Genomic DNA, 15497 nt, shown 5'->3' with positions numbered 1-15497 from the left:
CCGGGAGGCGCGAGCTCGAGATTGCCTGAGCTGTTCTGGTTGATACACGCTGCCTGCTGTTCTCTTGTCCTGTATTCATATTGGATTCGATTGTAGTGAAGAGGAATACCTGGCGCTGCAGCCACATTGCCAGTCGTCCGGGAGGCGCGAGCTCGAGATTGCCTGAGCTGTTCTGGTTGAGACACGCTTCCTGCTGTTCTCTTGTCCTGTATTCATATTGGATTCGATTGTAGTGAAGAGGAATACCCGGCGCTGCAGCCACATCGCCAGTCCGGGAGGCGCGAGCTCGAGATTGCCTGAGCTGTTCTGGTTGAGACACGCTGCCTGCTGTTCTCTTGTCCTGTATTCATATTGGATTCGATTGTAGTGAAGAGGAATACCTGGCGCTGCAGCCACATTGCCAGTCGTCCGGGAGGCGCGAGCTCGAGATTGCCTGAGCTGTTCTGGTTGATACACGCTGCCTGCTGTTCTCTTGTCCTGTATTCATATTGGATTCGATTGTAGTGAAGAGGAATACCTGGCGCTGCAGCCACATTGCCAGTCGTCCGGGAGGCGCGAGCTCGAGATTGCCTGAGCTGTTCTGGTTGAGACACGCTGCCTGCTGTTCTCTTGTCCTGTATTCATATTGGATTCGATTGTAGTGAAGAGGAATACCTGGCGCTGCAGCCACATCGCCAGTCGTCCGGGAGGCGCGAGCTCGAGATTGCCTGAGCTGTTCTGGTTGATACACGCTGCCTGCTGTTCTCTTGTCCTGTATTCATATTGGATTCGATTGTAGTGAAGAGGAATACCTGGCGCTGCAGCCACATCGCCAGTCGTCCGGGAGGCGCGAGCTCGAGATTGCCTGAGCTGTTCTGGTTGATACACGCTGCCTGCTGTTCTCTTGTCCTGTATTCATATTGGATTCGATTGTAGTGAAGAGGAATACCTGGCGCTGCAGCCACATCGCCAGTCGTCCGGGAGGCGCGAGCTCGAGATTGCCTGAGCTGTTCTGGTTGAGACACGCTGCCTGCTGTTCTCTTGTCCTGTATTCATATTGGATTCGATTGTAGTGAAGAGGAATACCTGGCGCTGCAGCCACATCGCCAGTCGTCCGGGAGGCGCGAGCTCGAGATTGCCTGAGCTGTTCTGGTTGATACACGCTGCCTGCTGTTCTCTTGTCCTGTATTCATATTGGATTCGATTGTAGTGAAGAGGAATACCTGGCGCTGCAGCCACATTGCCAGTCGTCCGGGAGGCGCGAGCTCGAGATTGCCTGAGCTGTTCTGGTTGAGACACGCTTCCTGCTGTTCTCTTGTCCTGTATTCATATTGGATTCGATTGTAGTGAAGAGGAATACCCGGCGCTGCAGCCACATCGCCAGTCCGGGAGGCGCGAGCTCGAGATTGCCTGAGCTGTTCTGGTTGAGACACGCTTCCTGCTGTTCTCTTGTCCTGTATTCATATTGGATTCGATTGTAGTGAAGAGGAATACCCGGCGCTGCAGCCACATCACCAGTCCGGGAGGCGCGAGCTCGAGATTGCCTGAGCTGTTCTGGTTGAGACACGCTGCCTGCTGTTCTCTTGTCCTATATTCATATTGGATTCGATTGTAGTGAAGAGGAATACCCGGCGCTGCAGCCACATCGCCAGTCGTCCGGGAGGCGCGAGCTCGAGATTGCCTGAGCTGTTCTGGTTGAGACACGCTGCCTGCTGTTCTCTTGTCCTGTATTCATATTGGATTCGATTGTAGTGAAGAGGAATACCTGGCGCTGCAGCCACATCGCCAGTCGTCCGGGAGGCGTGAGCTCGAGATTGCCTGAGCTGTTCTGGTTGAGACACGCTGCCTGCTGTTCTCTTGTCCTGTATTCATATTGGATTCGATTGTAGTGAAGAGGAATACCTGGCGCTGCAGCCACATCGCCAGTCGTCCGGGAGGCGCGAGCTCGAGATTGCCTGAGCTGTTCTGGTTGATACACGCTGCCTGCTGTTCTCTTGTCCTGTATTCATATTGGATTCGATTGTAGTGAAGAGGAATACCTGGCGCTGCAGCCACATCGCCAGTCGTCCGGGAGGCGCGAGCTCGAGATTGCCTGAGCTGTTCTGGTTGATACACGCTGCCTGCTGTTCTCTTGTCCTGTATTCATATTGGATTCGATTGTAGTGAAGAGGAATACCTGGCGCTGCAGCCACATCGCCACTCGTCCGGGAGGCGCGAGCTCGAGATTGCCTGAGCTGTTCTGGTTGAGACACGCTGCCTGCTGTTCTCTTGTCCTGTATTCATATTGGATTCGATTGTAGTGAAGAGGAATACCTGGCGCTGCAGCCACATCGCCAGTCGTCCGGGAGGCGTGAGCTCGAGATTGCCTGAGCTGTTCTGGTTGAGACACGCTGCCTGCTGTTCTCTTGTCCTGTATTCATATTGGATTCGATTGTAGTGAAGAGGAATACCTGGCGCTGCAGCCACATCGCCAGTCGTCCGGGAGGCGCGAGCTCGAGATTGCCTGAGCTGTTCTGGTTGATACACGCTGCCTGCTGTTCTCTTGTCCTGTATTCATATTGGATTCGATTGTAGTGAAGAGGAATACCTGGCGCTGCAGCCACATCGCCAGTCGTCCGGGAGGCGCGAGCTCGAGATTGCCTGAGCTGTTCTGGTTGAGACACGCTGCCTGCTGTTCTCTTGTCCTGTATTCATATTGGATTCGATTGTAGTGAAGAGGAATACCTGGCGCTGCAGCCACATCGCCAGTCGTCCGGGAGGCGCGAGCTCGAGATTGCCTGAGCTGTTCTGGTTGAGACACGCTGCCTGCTGTTCTCTTGTCCTGTATTCATATTGGATTCGATTGTAGTGAAGAGGAATACCCAGCGCTGCAGCCACATTGCCAGTCGTCCGGGAGGCGCGAGCTCGAGATTGCCTGAGCTGTTCTGGTTGAGACACGCTGCCTGCTGTTCTCTTGTCCTGTATTCATATTGAATTCGATTGTAGTGAAGAGGAATACCCGGCGCTGCAGCCACATCACCAGTCGTCCGGGAGGCGCGAGCTCGAGAAGGTGGAGGAACAGTCGAAGGGTTTGAAAGGAAGGAAGTGGGTAAGAGCACTAATCCAGGCATCCTTGCGTTGCTTCGAAGCCATGTCGCAGCCTGCTGGGAACGAAAGTACTTGGTCAGCGGCAGAGAGGCAGGCATCGCTTTCGGTTGACATGGGCGAACGGGAAAGCGCGTTGGCGTCGGTGTGGCGGCGGCCAGACCTGTAGACAACGCGCACGTCGAAATCTTGCAACCGCAAAGCCCAGTGAGCTAATCGACCTGAGGGGTCCTTCAATGTGGACAGCCAACAAAGTGCATGGTGATCTCTAATCACGTTGAAAGTACAGCCATAATGGTAGGGTCGAAATTTACGAAGTGCTCAGATTATGGCCAAACACTCCTCCTCCGTAACGGAACAATTCTTGTCGGCTTTGCTGAGGGTGCGGCTTGCGTATGCAACGACGTACTCGTCAAATCCAGACTTGCGCTGCGCGAGCACAGCGCCGAGTCCAACACCGCTGGCGTTGTTGTGTAATTCGGTCGGAGCTGTGGGGTCGAAGTGACGCAGTATAGGTGGCGATGTTAATAGAGGACGCAACTCTTGCAAGGCATCGTCACAAGCAGGGTACCAGGCGTAATTGTTCAAGTCGCTCCGTAGAAGCTGATTCAAGGGAGCGGTGATGGACGCAAAATTCTGAATGAAGCGGCGAAAGTAAGAACACAGGCCAAGGAAGCTGCGAAGTTCTCTTACGGAGGAAGGTTTGGGAAAATCAGCAACTGCACGGAGCTTGGAAGCTTCAGGAAGAATACCGTGTTTAGATACCACATGGCCAAGGATGGTGAGCAGACTTGCACCAAAGTGGCATTTCTTGAGGTTGAGCTGAAGGCCGGCGGAAGTTAGGCACCGTAACACTTCCTCCAGCCTACAGAGATGGGTTGAAAAATCGGGCGAGAAAATAACCACATCATCTAAGTAGCACAGGCACATTTTCCACTTGAGACCATGCAAAAGGTTGTCCATCATACGCTCAAATGTTGCGGGGGCGTTGTAAAGCCCAAAAGGCATAACACGAAATTCATATAGGCCATCTGGTGTTACAAAGGCCGTTTTAGGTTGGTCTTCGGGTGCCATGGGGACTTGCCAATAGCCACTGCGCAAGTCGATAGAAGAGAAGAACTCCACGCCTTGGAGACAGTCAAGGGCGTCGTCAATTCTTAGAAGAGGGTAAACATTTTTACGAGTTATATTGTTAAGATGACGGTACAGTGGAATCTTGATGATACGACCACGGCTAATACGAATTTCCGGATGATACGAATTTTTCTGTGGTCCCGGCCGAGCCCCATTACTTTGCAACATGCTAGAGAACGGTTGTTACGAATCGATTTTCGACCCGTGTCGGTTGATACGAATAAACGCCGCCCCACCGACGGCCGAGAAAGAGAACAGCGCGCAGTCACGCGCTTTCTCCTTTTTTCTTTTGGTGCGGTGGCACGGACGCGGTGCCGGACAGCGCGGAGGCCGCAACTGGGCGCGAAGAGTTTGACGCGGTGGCGCTTTTCTTGCTTTTGCGCTTTTCCCCACGCAGGCGTGGGGAAGCGCGGCCGCCGCAGCCAGCGAAGGTTCGTGCGGTCTATCGCTTCAACGGAAACTGAGCGGCGTAAGCACAGCGCATACGAAGGTCAGATCCGTGTGGAGATCGCTTTCAAGATACGGTGCGCGCGACAACCCCGACAGCCGGCACAGGCGCAAAGTACAAGAACGCATTTGTTGGCAAAGTAAAAGCCGCCCCCCCCCCCCTCCCTCCCTCCCTCCTGCGCTGCCTTCCCGCTTTGCTCCTTTTGCGTGAGAGATTGCGTCGCCAGTTACCCTCGCGCCCGGTTCCAAGATACGCATTTGGTGCCCCACAGCGCAGCGTCGCCCCCCCCCCCCCCCTCCCTCCCATAGCCCCCGGCCTTTCGCGCGACGGAAGCAGGGCCGGGCTCAACTGGCGCGCCCGGCCGTGACGGAAGTCGCGTTTGCTCTCCGCTGTGCATTCGCTCTCCGTGTGTAAAGGCGCGCGTCCCCCGCGCGAAAGGCGCGCTTTCATTCGCACATACGGCGCGCGGCGACAATTTTATCGCCCTTGGACTCGTGCTCCACGTCTCATGCTCCTCCTCCTCATCACCCTTGTTGATCTCCTCTACCATCGGTGGGCGCACCTCGTTGAGAAGCGTGCTCGCTACCGCCCTTGTCGGCGAGATTTTCCAGCGGAAGCCGCATTATAACCGGTATTTCGTCTCACGCGACTGCACTGTAAGCGGCATGCATATAGATAGAGTTCTATGAGAGGGTAAACAGGAGTCGGAAAAGGCCGCGTTGTAGCCAGTTTGCACTATAAACAGTTACTTAGTAATCTATACTGCAAATGCTTTTTACGTGCGTGTGCCTGAGTGAGTTCACCTCAAACTCTTTAATTTAGCTAGTTTTAATTGTGTTTTGATGATACGAATTTCGGCTAATACGAATATTTTTTGTGACCCCATGAGATTCGTATCATCGAGATTCTACTGTAATCGACACAGAATCAAATCGATCCGTCCTTCTTCTTAACAAGAACAATGGGAGATGCCCAGGGGCTATCCGAAGGCTGAATGACGCCGAGCTTCAGCATGTCAGCTACTTGGTCATCAATAACACGGCGCTCTGTCGCGGATACATGATATGGCCTTTGTCGCAGTGGCGCACTGGTACCCGTGTCGATGCGATGACAAACAGTTGACGTGCGGCCCAAGGGAACATGCTGGCAGTCGAAAGAGAAACGGAACTTGTCAAGAAGGCGTAGAAGCTGGGCGCATTGGGGAAACGATCAACGTGTCGGCGATGGAGCCATGTAAAACATCGGCCGAAGTCTGCTCCTGCGCGGGGTTACAGGTCACTCCGGCGACCTCATGAGTGGCGATGGAACCAGTTGGCATGTCAATGATGGCAGCAGTGTCGACACACAATGGACGCGGCCAACGCACTCCCCACGAAGCAACGTGAGAGGACAGGACAATCAGTTGGCAACGAGTAGTCTGCTGACGCCGGCATGAACGTCCAAAAAAGCGAAAGGCAGCGGGGAACATTTGCAACGAGCGAAAATGGCAGATGGCGTAAAAAGTGCGCTGGCACCATCAACACTGTTGCATGACACTGTGGCAAGGACAGATGAGTGCGGTGGAATTGTAACGTCTTCGGCAACAAATACTTTATCTTCAGGTTCACAAGCGTCAAGGAGTGGGGCATGACACAGCGTTTGAAATTCCACTTCAGCACGAGAACAGTCGATGACGGCCTTATTAATGGAAAGGAAGTCCCAGCCCAAAATAAGATCGTGGGAACAAGAACACAGCACCAAAATTCGACGATGTAGAGGAGGCCGTTGATCACAACACGAGCAGTACACGCAGCTGCAGGCATGATGCGGTCAGTGCTTGCAGTACGAAGTGCTACGTTCGACAGGGGCGTCGTAACTTTTCTGAGCGAACGGCAAAGTTTGGCACTGATAACTGAAACTGCGGCACCAGCGTCAATGAGAGCGAGTGCAGCGACGCCATCCACATATGCGTCAATAACATTAGTCGGAGTAGAGAGAGGCCTTGGTCTGTTCGTGGGTGACGCAGTTCTTTCCTCTGGAACTGCGGCGATTAGTTTTCCCACTCAGCCGTGAAAGGACGACGCATCTTCGAAAGCGAGCGGCGTTGAGGTGATGGCGAACGGCGGTCAACAAGAGGGCGGTGGTCGGAATAGGAAGACATCGGGCCAGGGTTCTGAGATGCGGAGGATGGGGAAACGTGTGGTTCGGTGTCCAAGTGACAGCAGTAAGATGGTGCACGGCGACGGCAAAATCGTGCAATGTGGCCAGGCAGACCACACTCAAAACATATTGGCTGGTTGTAAGGAGTGCGCCATTGTCCACTGGTGTGTGGGTACCACGGCTGAACGAATTGAGGAGCTGGACGCAGTGGCACGGCTGATGGGAATGGCGCAAAGTTCTGAGGTGGTGGCCGCGCGAGAGCCTCAGCATAGCTGAGAGGTGCAGTCACCTCGGGAAAAGCAACTGGAGTTGGCACCGGCGGAGTCTCGTGGGCAGAAGGGAGAGCTGCGCAAACTTGCTCGTGGATGACCTGGCGAACGTTGGCCGGCAAAGGTGAGGGTGGTGGCGTGGTGGAGGACAGCAGCGAAAGCTGACGAGCGACCTCAGCACGGACGAACTCCTTTATCTACCCAAGCAGGGAGTCCATCTCAGGAGCCGCGGTCATGCTCGCGAGGGTTTTGTCGGACACAGGTGGGCACCGCGTGAGAAGACGCTGTCTGCAGTGCTCATCGAAACTCTGGCAAAGCTCAATGACTTGAGAAACAGTGCTTGGGTTTTTGGACAGCAGCATATGAAAGGCATCGTCGGAAATGCCCTTCATGATGTGACATGCATTGTCCGCCTCTGCCATCTTCGGGTTGACACGCCGGCAGAGGTCGACGATGTCCTCTATATAGCTGGTGAACGTTTCACCAATTTGCTGGGATCGGCTGCGTAGGCGTTGTTCATCGCGACGTTTGCGCACGCCAGGGCGGCCGAAAACGTCTGCGATGCTGGTTTTGAAGCTAGCCCACGTGCGGAGATCGGCTTCGTGGTTTTTGAACCAGAGCTTGGCGACGCCCGATAAATAGAAGATCGCGTTGCTGAGCTTGAAGGGATCGTCCCATTTGTTAGTGTTGCTGGCGCGTTCATACGATTCCAGCCAATCTTCAACGTCTTTCTCATCGGTGCCGCTGAAGATGTCAGGATCCCGCTGATGCTGGGCACCGGCACATACGATGGCTGGAGTAACCGGTGGGGATGTCGGGCTGGGGTTGTCAGGCATGACGGACGGCAGAATTTGGGTGCGTAATTCCAGGTTGGGGGAAAACCGCAACACTTCCACCAGAATCTAATATGAATACAGGACAAGAGAACAGCAGGCAGAGTATCTCAACCAGAACAGCTCAGGCAATCTCGAGCTCGCGCCTCCCGAACGACTGGCGATGTAGCTGCAGCAACGGGTATTCCTCTTCACTACGAAATAAATAAATAAATAAATAAATACATACATGCAAAATTACCGGGCAATTGGCCTCTCAAGGCACTTTGCATGTATTCGCGGGCTTCTTTCACGCTCAGAAAAAGACTTATGTAGCACGGATTGAGCAAAATGAAGCTGTTTCGCGAGTTTTTCATGTTGCTCTACAATTTTCTCATTGGCACTTTTCATCTAGTTATATTATTTAAGAAGTTTATCAATTAATTAAGACTAATTAATAATTAAGTGGGATGCAAGACAATAATTTTTAGTATTTCCAAGTGACTGCAAATAAAGTTACTTTGGTTCTGCTGAGCCACGTGGCATTTGAATATCTTTAATGTTTTGCTTAAGTTATGTGCGTGACCGTGTATATTAAAATGAATTTTGTGTGTGTGTGTATGTAGATTTGCTAAGTGTTTACATGAATTGCGTTTTGTAAATAGTTCCATGCTACTTGGAGTTTTTCATGTTGCTCTACAATTTTCTCATTGGCACTTTTTATCTAGTTATATTATTTGAGAAGTTGATCACTTAATTAAGACTAATTATTAATTAGGTGGGATGCAAGACAATAATCTGAGTATCTCCAAGTGACTGCAAATAATATTACTTTGCACTTTGTGGCCCAAAAGACCTTGTAAGGTCTTTTGGGCCACAATCAAGCTTCGTGTGTAGCTTTTAGTCGAAAATAACCATTCAGGAATTTAAAATTTGACTTGATTCTTATAATTTCTGATACTTTGTTTAGCAGACGAAGAACAGTGCACATACTAGTATTCGGTTGTTGCAAAATATTAAGTTAGTTTCAAATATTCTAATATACTGAAGTGTTCATTTTAGAATACGAGTAGTCAGTGTGTAGTGTTTGATTTGTATTCAAAACTCAGTTAGTAGAAATGCTAGAAATGACTGCGCAGGTGCGGCGCATGGTGAGCATGGCACTGCACGCCGGCCTGTCAGGACCTGAGAAACTGGATGATGATCCCCTTCTGGTGGTGCGCCGCCTTCTGGAGAACCCGAGCAAGAACAACTGGCCCGGCAACGTCACCGTCGTGCCTGCCTGCGGGCTTTACCTGATGCGTGTGCAGTATGACCCCACACGTAAGAGGCCTGAGCCGAGCACAGGTTTTCAGTGCATGCATTCAGTGCAGGGCGATGCAGTACATGCTGAAAACTTGAGTGTGGTCGTCTAGATGAGGAAGCATGAAGGTCAGAAGAAGGAATGCACAAGGACTTACCGTAACTACTGCGGTCTACGACTTGGCATTCCATATTCGAAAGTTGGGCTCATAGTTTTGCGTAAGTGAAACTACAGTCCCCAACTCACTGATAAATTCTTAATCCAGACACTGATGATACCGTGCTGAGCACGTGCTCTTTGCCGTTTAAAGTTATTCCTTTTCTTGCGTTCTATGCATGCGCGGCCCCAATCTGTGGGACTTTCTATGGAATTAAAACTTTGTTCAGCATTCGTCCAGTGTACTCCCCGTCTACTTGCTGGAACCACCACATCTACACCGAGGAAGCAACTCGAGAACAGTGATGGGAACTGAGGGGCCCGATGTTTCGTTATAGTTACTAGCAGATGCAGCCACTTACCTCCAGCCAGCGAGTGTTCGCTCCAGCGTCTTCGATTAGAGCCTAAGAGTGCCCGATTGGGCCATTTTTTGACTTTACAATTGCCAAAGAATTAAAGTTACTGAAGCGCAGTGAGAACTTGAGTCAGAAGGCGGCGCTACCGTTTGCTTTCTCGGGCCGAGCTCGTGTAGCGCAGAAAAGCTTAACCATACATGTGCGTATGCAGTTTTACTGACACCATCTTCTCAAACGCTCCTATGTCATTTATTAAAACATAATTTGCATCAGATGGCTTCAGTAATGTGAGTTCTGAAACTCCGCATCCTGACATCAAGTTGCACCTGAGGAACCGGTATGTTGTTAATGGTCTGGCCTTGGTTTTCATAAATATGTGAGGACAGAGCACAGCTGTGAATGCTCAGGCTGACTGTGCGCAATTGCAGCCTTTTTCGCAAAGCCCACATGATTGATTGATGCCATCGAAGAGATAACTGGCAAAATCACAGGGCATATGCATTTGATCCAACAGAAGGCGCCTCTTCCTGACAGTGCTTCTTGCTTGCTTTGCTGGGATGTTTTACGTTGTCACTGCTGGACATTCTCTAGGCTGGGCACTCATGTCGTTCAAAGTGTCATGGGATGCCCATGTCAAATGTGTAGCCTCTGCGTTGAAAACGAAATAGCCATTGGGTACCCTCCATTCAGAATTGGTGACGATTGAAAACAAGGACGTTATGGAACCGCTGTTATGAAACAGCAGTTTTATTCCAAACTCCGCCATTCCAATGCGATCACGATATGGAATGCATGTCCGTAATGAACCAACTAGGTGAAATAAAACAAAACCTCGCCTAAAATGTGAAATGTATAATATAAGACGAAAACATAACGTGTCGGGGTGCCATGCCAACGTAACCGAGAGCCATGGCATTTACTGTTCCTTTTAAACAAGGTGTTTAAAAGGAACAGTAAACGCCATGGCTCTCAGTTTAGGTGAGATGGTTCAGAGCGCGTGCGTAGATGTTGGGCAGGTAACCCCGTGTCCTGTTTATTGCGTTGTCTGAATATGCAGTGATTCTAGTAGTAACCGCGTCGGTATAGTTTCTTCAGAAGAGTACAATTTCGGGCCAGTTGGTGATGCATACTTGAGTACGGTGAAGCACCACAGACGGGGCAAAGTAAGGTGAGACAGACAGGACAAGCGCTACTGACAACTGTACTGTACGTTCCTGTAAGCAAAGTAAGTTAGTGGCTTTGAAAAGAAAATTTGGTACATTTTGGTCTGGGTGGGAATCAAACGCGGGCCTCCACGTTGCGAGACGAGCACGCTCCCCTGAAGCCACGGCTGCTCTGCAGCTCCGGCTTACTAAAGGTGTGCCTTGTGCGTGCTTGATTGCACATGTCACGTGGTCACAGACGTGCTCGTGCGTTCATCGTCCTCTTCCACAGCTGGCTCCGATGCCGTGCCAATGTTCCCATACTGCCCCTCGCACTCGTGCCACTGCTCGCGCGTTCGTCGGCGTCTTCCACATGTGGCATGCTTTCTCCTTCACGTTTTACAAACGTGAAGTGTTTGTTTTGTGAAGTGCCAAGTCTTTGTTTAATATGCTTCTGCCTCGCCAAACAGGCTTCCGTCGAACTCTTGATTAAATGAACCAACCATTGACAGCCAGGCAATGTCACTGTCTTGCAGACCTGGACGCCAATGCAGAGATGCCGGATGAGGTGGCCGAGATGTACGAGGCCAAGAAGAAGGCGCCGCTTCAAGAGGACGGCGATGAGGAGGAAGTTGAGCAAGCGACCGCGTCCTGAGTCAACATTTTACGGGTTTGGCCATGCAGCTTGTAAACAGATTGCAGCACCATGTTGCCACGAATTACAAACGGCATACCAAGATATCTGGCCACCTGTGCGCAGTTACAGCCTTTTTCGCAGAGCCCATGTGACGTTCACCTCTGCTGCCAATAGTAACTGTATTGCGCACAAGATACATACAGTTGTAATAAACGATGATATATTAAGGTTTGCCTAGAGCAGTGTTTTTTAAAACTGTGGGTCATGACCCCCAAATAGGTCATGAGCCTTCTTGGCATCATCATAGTCCCTCAACACTTTTTGGTCACGAAACTCCGCCGTCACTCTATGGGAGAGCTTCATATGTCGCATGAATCCGCCGTGCTGCGGCGCCACTGCAGCTGAGAGGCCACCTTTCTCCGTGTCAAACCCGGAGAGACTGCAGATGTGGCCGGCGTGGGCTGAAAATTTGGACACATACTTTATATTTGCGATTGATTTTTAGGCAAGATCCGAATTCTGGCATTCTACAATTGAAGCGGCACGTTCGCCTGACGATGCCGTTCAGGTGTCCTTTGCCGGAGGGCCGTTCCAGCTACAAAGGCATTACCGAAAAGGTATCGCTATTTTGCATGCCGAGTGTTCGTGAGCACTTCGAGAATTGGAAGCGAGCCATACCATGGCACAAGAAACGGACGATTTCAGCTTCAAGTCCAAGCATGTGCGTGTGTGCGCAAAGCACTTTGATCCATCATCCATCTCCGTACAGACGATTTCACGATAAACGGTGATGCCGTATCGTTGCCGAGGGACAAGCCGCGCCTCAGGCCTACTGCCATGCGTGTTTTCGACAGCCTGTGTGTGTGTGTGTGTGTGTGTGTGTGTGTGTGTGTGTGTGTGTGTGTGTGTGTGTGTGTGTGTGTGTGTGTGTGATTCTCAGTAGCCTGTTCTGTTTACAAGATTTGTTTCATTTATATATTGCAAATAAAATCGGTGCCTATCAGTACGTCCATCAGAACATAAGCACATATAAAAACTTTGTTCTGGTTTAAATAATAAAATATTTATGACCTGTAACCATGATTACACTGTCTGTGTATTGGTATTTATAGACTGCAAATTATTTGCGTAACAACTTAGTTTAAGTTCTTGCCTATGGATTTTGCATGCTGATAGCAACTGCTATTGACAATTCTAACCATTTGCTTAAGGTTGCTACCTCAAGGCTGCGCGGCTTACAGAAGGGCCATGCCACAGAAGTAATTTTGCTTCCTGAAGCAAAGTTGGCTTCCAGCTGTGATAAATGGGACATTAAGAACTTAGTGCAACAGGGAAGAAAAATATGTCAGTTTTCTGTGTCAATACACCTTTCAGATCGTTTTTGAGCTCTACACTATATACAGCAGTGCTGATTGAAAGCGAAAATTAAATGTTATCTCTCATAAGAATTTTTGTGAGTTAGAATGGCTACATTTGCTTCAAAGAAAGCTCGCGATTCAAATACTATGACGCGTATGCATCGCAATTTGCCAAGGAGGTATGGTACGTACTGAGTTCAATGGACCGTCAATCCTCGTCCCCCTGGTTGTGCGAGTTAGAGATTAATAAGCGCAGTGCTGAATCAGTCGGACATAATAATCTGTTTGGGTTTTCATAGAGTGACAACGAAAATAACGTTTGAGAACTTTGTCGCACATTTGGAATAATACTGTGAGCTTCAGCTCTAAACATAGCTTTATTCGGAAACCAGGTCAAGCCATCCTGAGTGCCGTTGGACGTTTTCCAGAGAAGAGAGCGGTGAGCCAAAGTTTTTCAGCCTCAAACAATGTCAACGTACTTTGTAATTGTGCCAATTAAACGTTTTCCACCCTTTCCGCCCGCTTCCTCCGCTCACACAAGGCGCAGTCGACATCTGCAACCTGCCACAGCCACTTCGCCCGCCAAGTAAGCCGCCGTGCCCTCGACTGAGCGCTGTTGAACGCCAAACCATTCCTAAGCCTACCCAGCCCCGCCTGTCAACAGCGATGTCGTTCATCAACTGGCGTGTTGTCACCACAGAAGATAAACAAATGAGTTGTGGCGCGAGGAAAGAAGAAGGAAAACCAAGGCGAGACAGGATAGGGCACCAAACTTTCAACTAATTTTATTTCCAGCACATCACCCAAGTATATACATTTCCAAAAATGCGCACAAAGACAAGGGCGCAGCACGTGTCACAGGCTACCTCACTGCGCCATCTAACAGCGAACATTCGCTTTTGTAGAGGGAAACAGAAGGCACGCTGACACAACCCTTCCTCCTTACGTGACACGCCTCGAGCAGTTCACGGGCTAACATTTCTCTGCTTCTCCCTATCACGCGTGTGTCATCAAACCGTGGTGCACAGCCATGCAAGGCACAATGGTGTGAACCCACACCATTTTTAATCGATAACACGTGCTTCCTTAGGGGGCCATTAACACAGCGGCCTGTTTGGCCTATGTACGACTTGCCACAGCTCAACGGAATTTCGTAAACGACGCCCACCATGCAGCGCAGTACCGGCTTACTGGCGTGCTTCTTTCCGCATGAAAGCTTGGCCTTTTGAGATGAAATGCGGGCGCAAAGCTTAGACAACTTGTTATCGATTAAAAATGGTGCTTTACCTTGATAGGTAAAGCACGGCTCTCCACAATATGCAATTTGGTTTTGGATGAGATGGCCATTCAGAGAAGTGGTGTGGGATGGGAAAAGCTTCTATGGATATGTTGACATGGGCATTGATGTCAATTATGACAGCTTTCCAGTTGCCAAAGATGCATTAGTTTTAATGCTTGTTGCAATCAATGGCAGATGGAAGCTGCCGATTGGCTACTTTCTAGTGCATGGCGTTGGTGGTGAGCAGAGGCGCAATTTGGTGCTGCAAGCTGCCAGCTTCACTCACGAAAAAGGTGCACACATTGTGAGTGACCTGTGATGGCACGGCAGTGAATTTGTCATTGCTGCACAGCCTTGGCTGCAAGATGGACCTGACTGAGCTGGATGCTTCTTTTCCGCATCCAGTGACAAAAAAAGCTTCTCTTTACCATGTTGGATCCCTGTCACATGTTGAAGCTACTGCGGCACACCCTGTTTGATAAAAAGGCTATTGTGCTAGAACAAACAGTTCATATTGTTGAAACACATTGATGAGCTGCATTAAATCCAGTACACAGAGGGGCTACATTTGGCAAACAAACTTAGACAAGCACATATTACCTGGAAAAACCAGCCCATGAAAGTCTCATTCTTGGCTCAAACGTTTAGTCAATCGGTAGCAGATGCTCTTAGTGACTGCAGAGCTCAAAAAAATTCAAAATTTTTAAATTCCTTGCCAACATAAGAGTTTATCAGACATGTCAACAACACATTTGACATTTTAAATTCAGGACATCCAAGGCAAGAAGAATAGAAAAGGCCGCTGTGTCCTGAAAATGTGGCTCCTGTCACTGCGTATGTCAAAAAACTGAAGGTCTACTTTTGCTCACTTAGGGAGTCTGCAGCTTGTAAACTAATGACAGGGACCAACCAAAAGACAGGGTTCATTCGCTTTGTGGTGTGCTTAGATACAACCACTTGTTTACAGAAAATGGCCTATTGGCATATCTTCCGACTTCTAAGCTCAGTCAGGACCACCTCGAGTTACTTTTTGCTGTAATAAAATCATTTGGGGGCTGCAATGACAACCCAACAGCAAAGCAGTTTGCAGCAGCATTGAAGCGTCTGATAGTTCGTAATGAGGTCAAGGACATTGATGGTGGAAATTGCTTTCTATTGGAACACATCGAAATTCTCTTTGTACGCTCCTCTGAAAAAACCATACTCCATCGATGTAATTAACCTCACTGCCCCTCAGAGAAGCCCTGCAGCCAGAGAACCAGTCACAGAAGTAATTTTACAGAATCATGGTTACTCTGCTGACCCAGGCAGGGCGTCTGAGCTTGGGTGCCTGCGGCTCCCGGTACTGGAAGAATTGCTACACAAGTTTTCTCGTGGGTGAATTATGTTCATGATGGCCCA

At 49.9% G+C, this 15497-nt stretch overlaps 1 protein-coding gene across 1 annotated transcript in view; it reads left to right on the top strand.

Moving 5' to 3' along the window:
• The window catches only part of LOC119445375 (tRNA pseudouridine synthase-like 1), a 136759-nt gene extending 124416 nt beyond the window's left edge, over window positions 1-12343 (top strand). Inside the window, exons 6-7 of the mRNA XM_049664510.1 lie at window positions 9005-9188; window positions 11359-12343. Of these exons, the coding sequence (XP_049520467.1) occupies window positions 9005-9188; window positions 11359-11477 (303 nt within the window). The 3' untranslated portion in view covers window positions 11478-12343. The remainder of the gene's footprint in view (window positions 1-9004; window positions 9189-11358) is intronic.
• The last annotated feature ends 3154 nt before the right edge of the window (window positions 12344-15497 follow it).

The sequence above is a fragment of the Dermacentor silvarum genome, chromosome 3 (genome assembly GCF_013339745.2).
Source record: "Dermacentor silvarum isolate Dsil-2018 chromosome 3, BIME_Dsil_1.4, whole genome shotgun sequence".
Lineage (NCBI taxonomy): Eukaryota > Metazoa > Arthropoda > Arachnida > Ixodida > Ixodidae > Dermacentor > Dermacentor silvarum.
The sequence above is the reverse complement of the archived record's forward strand: the minus strand, read 5'-3'. Positions and strand labels throughout refer to the sequence as shown.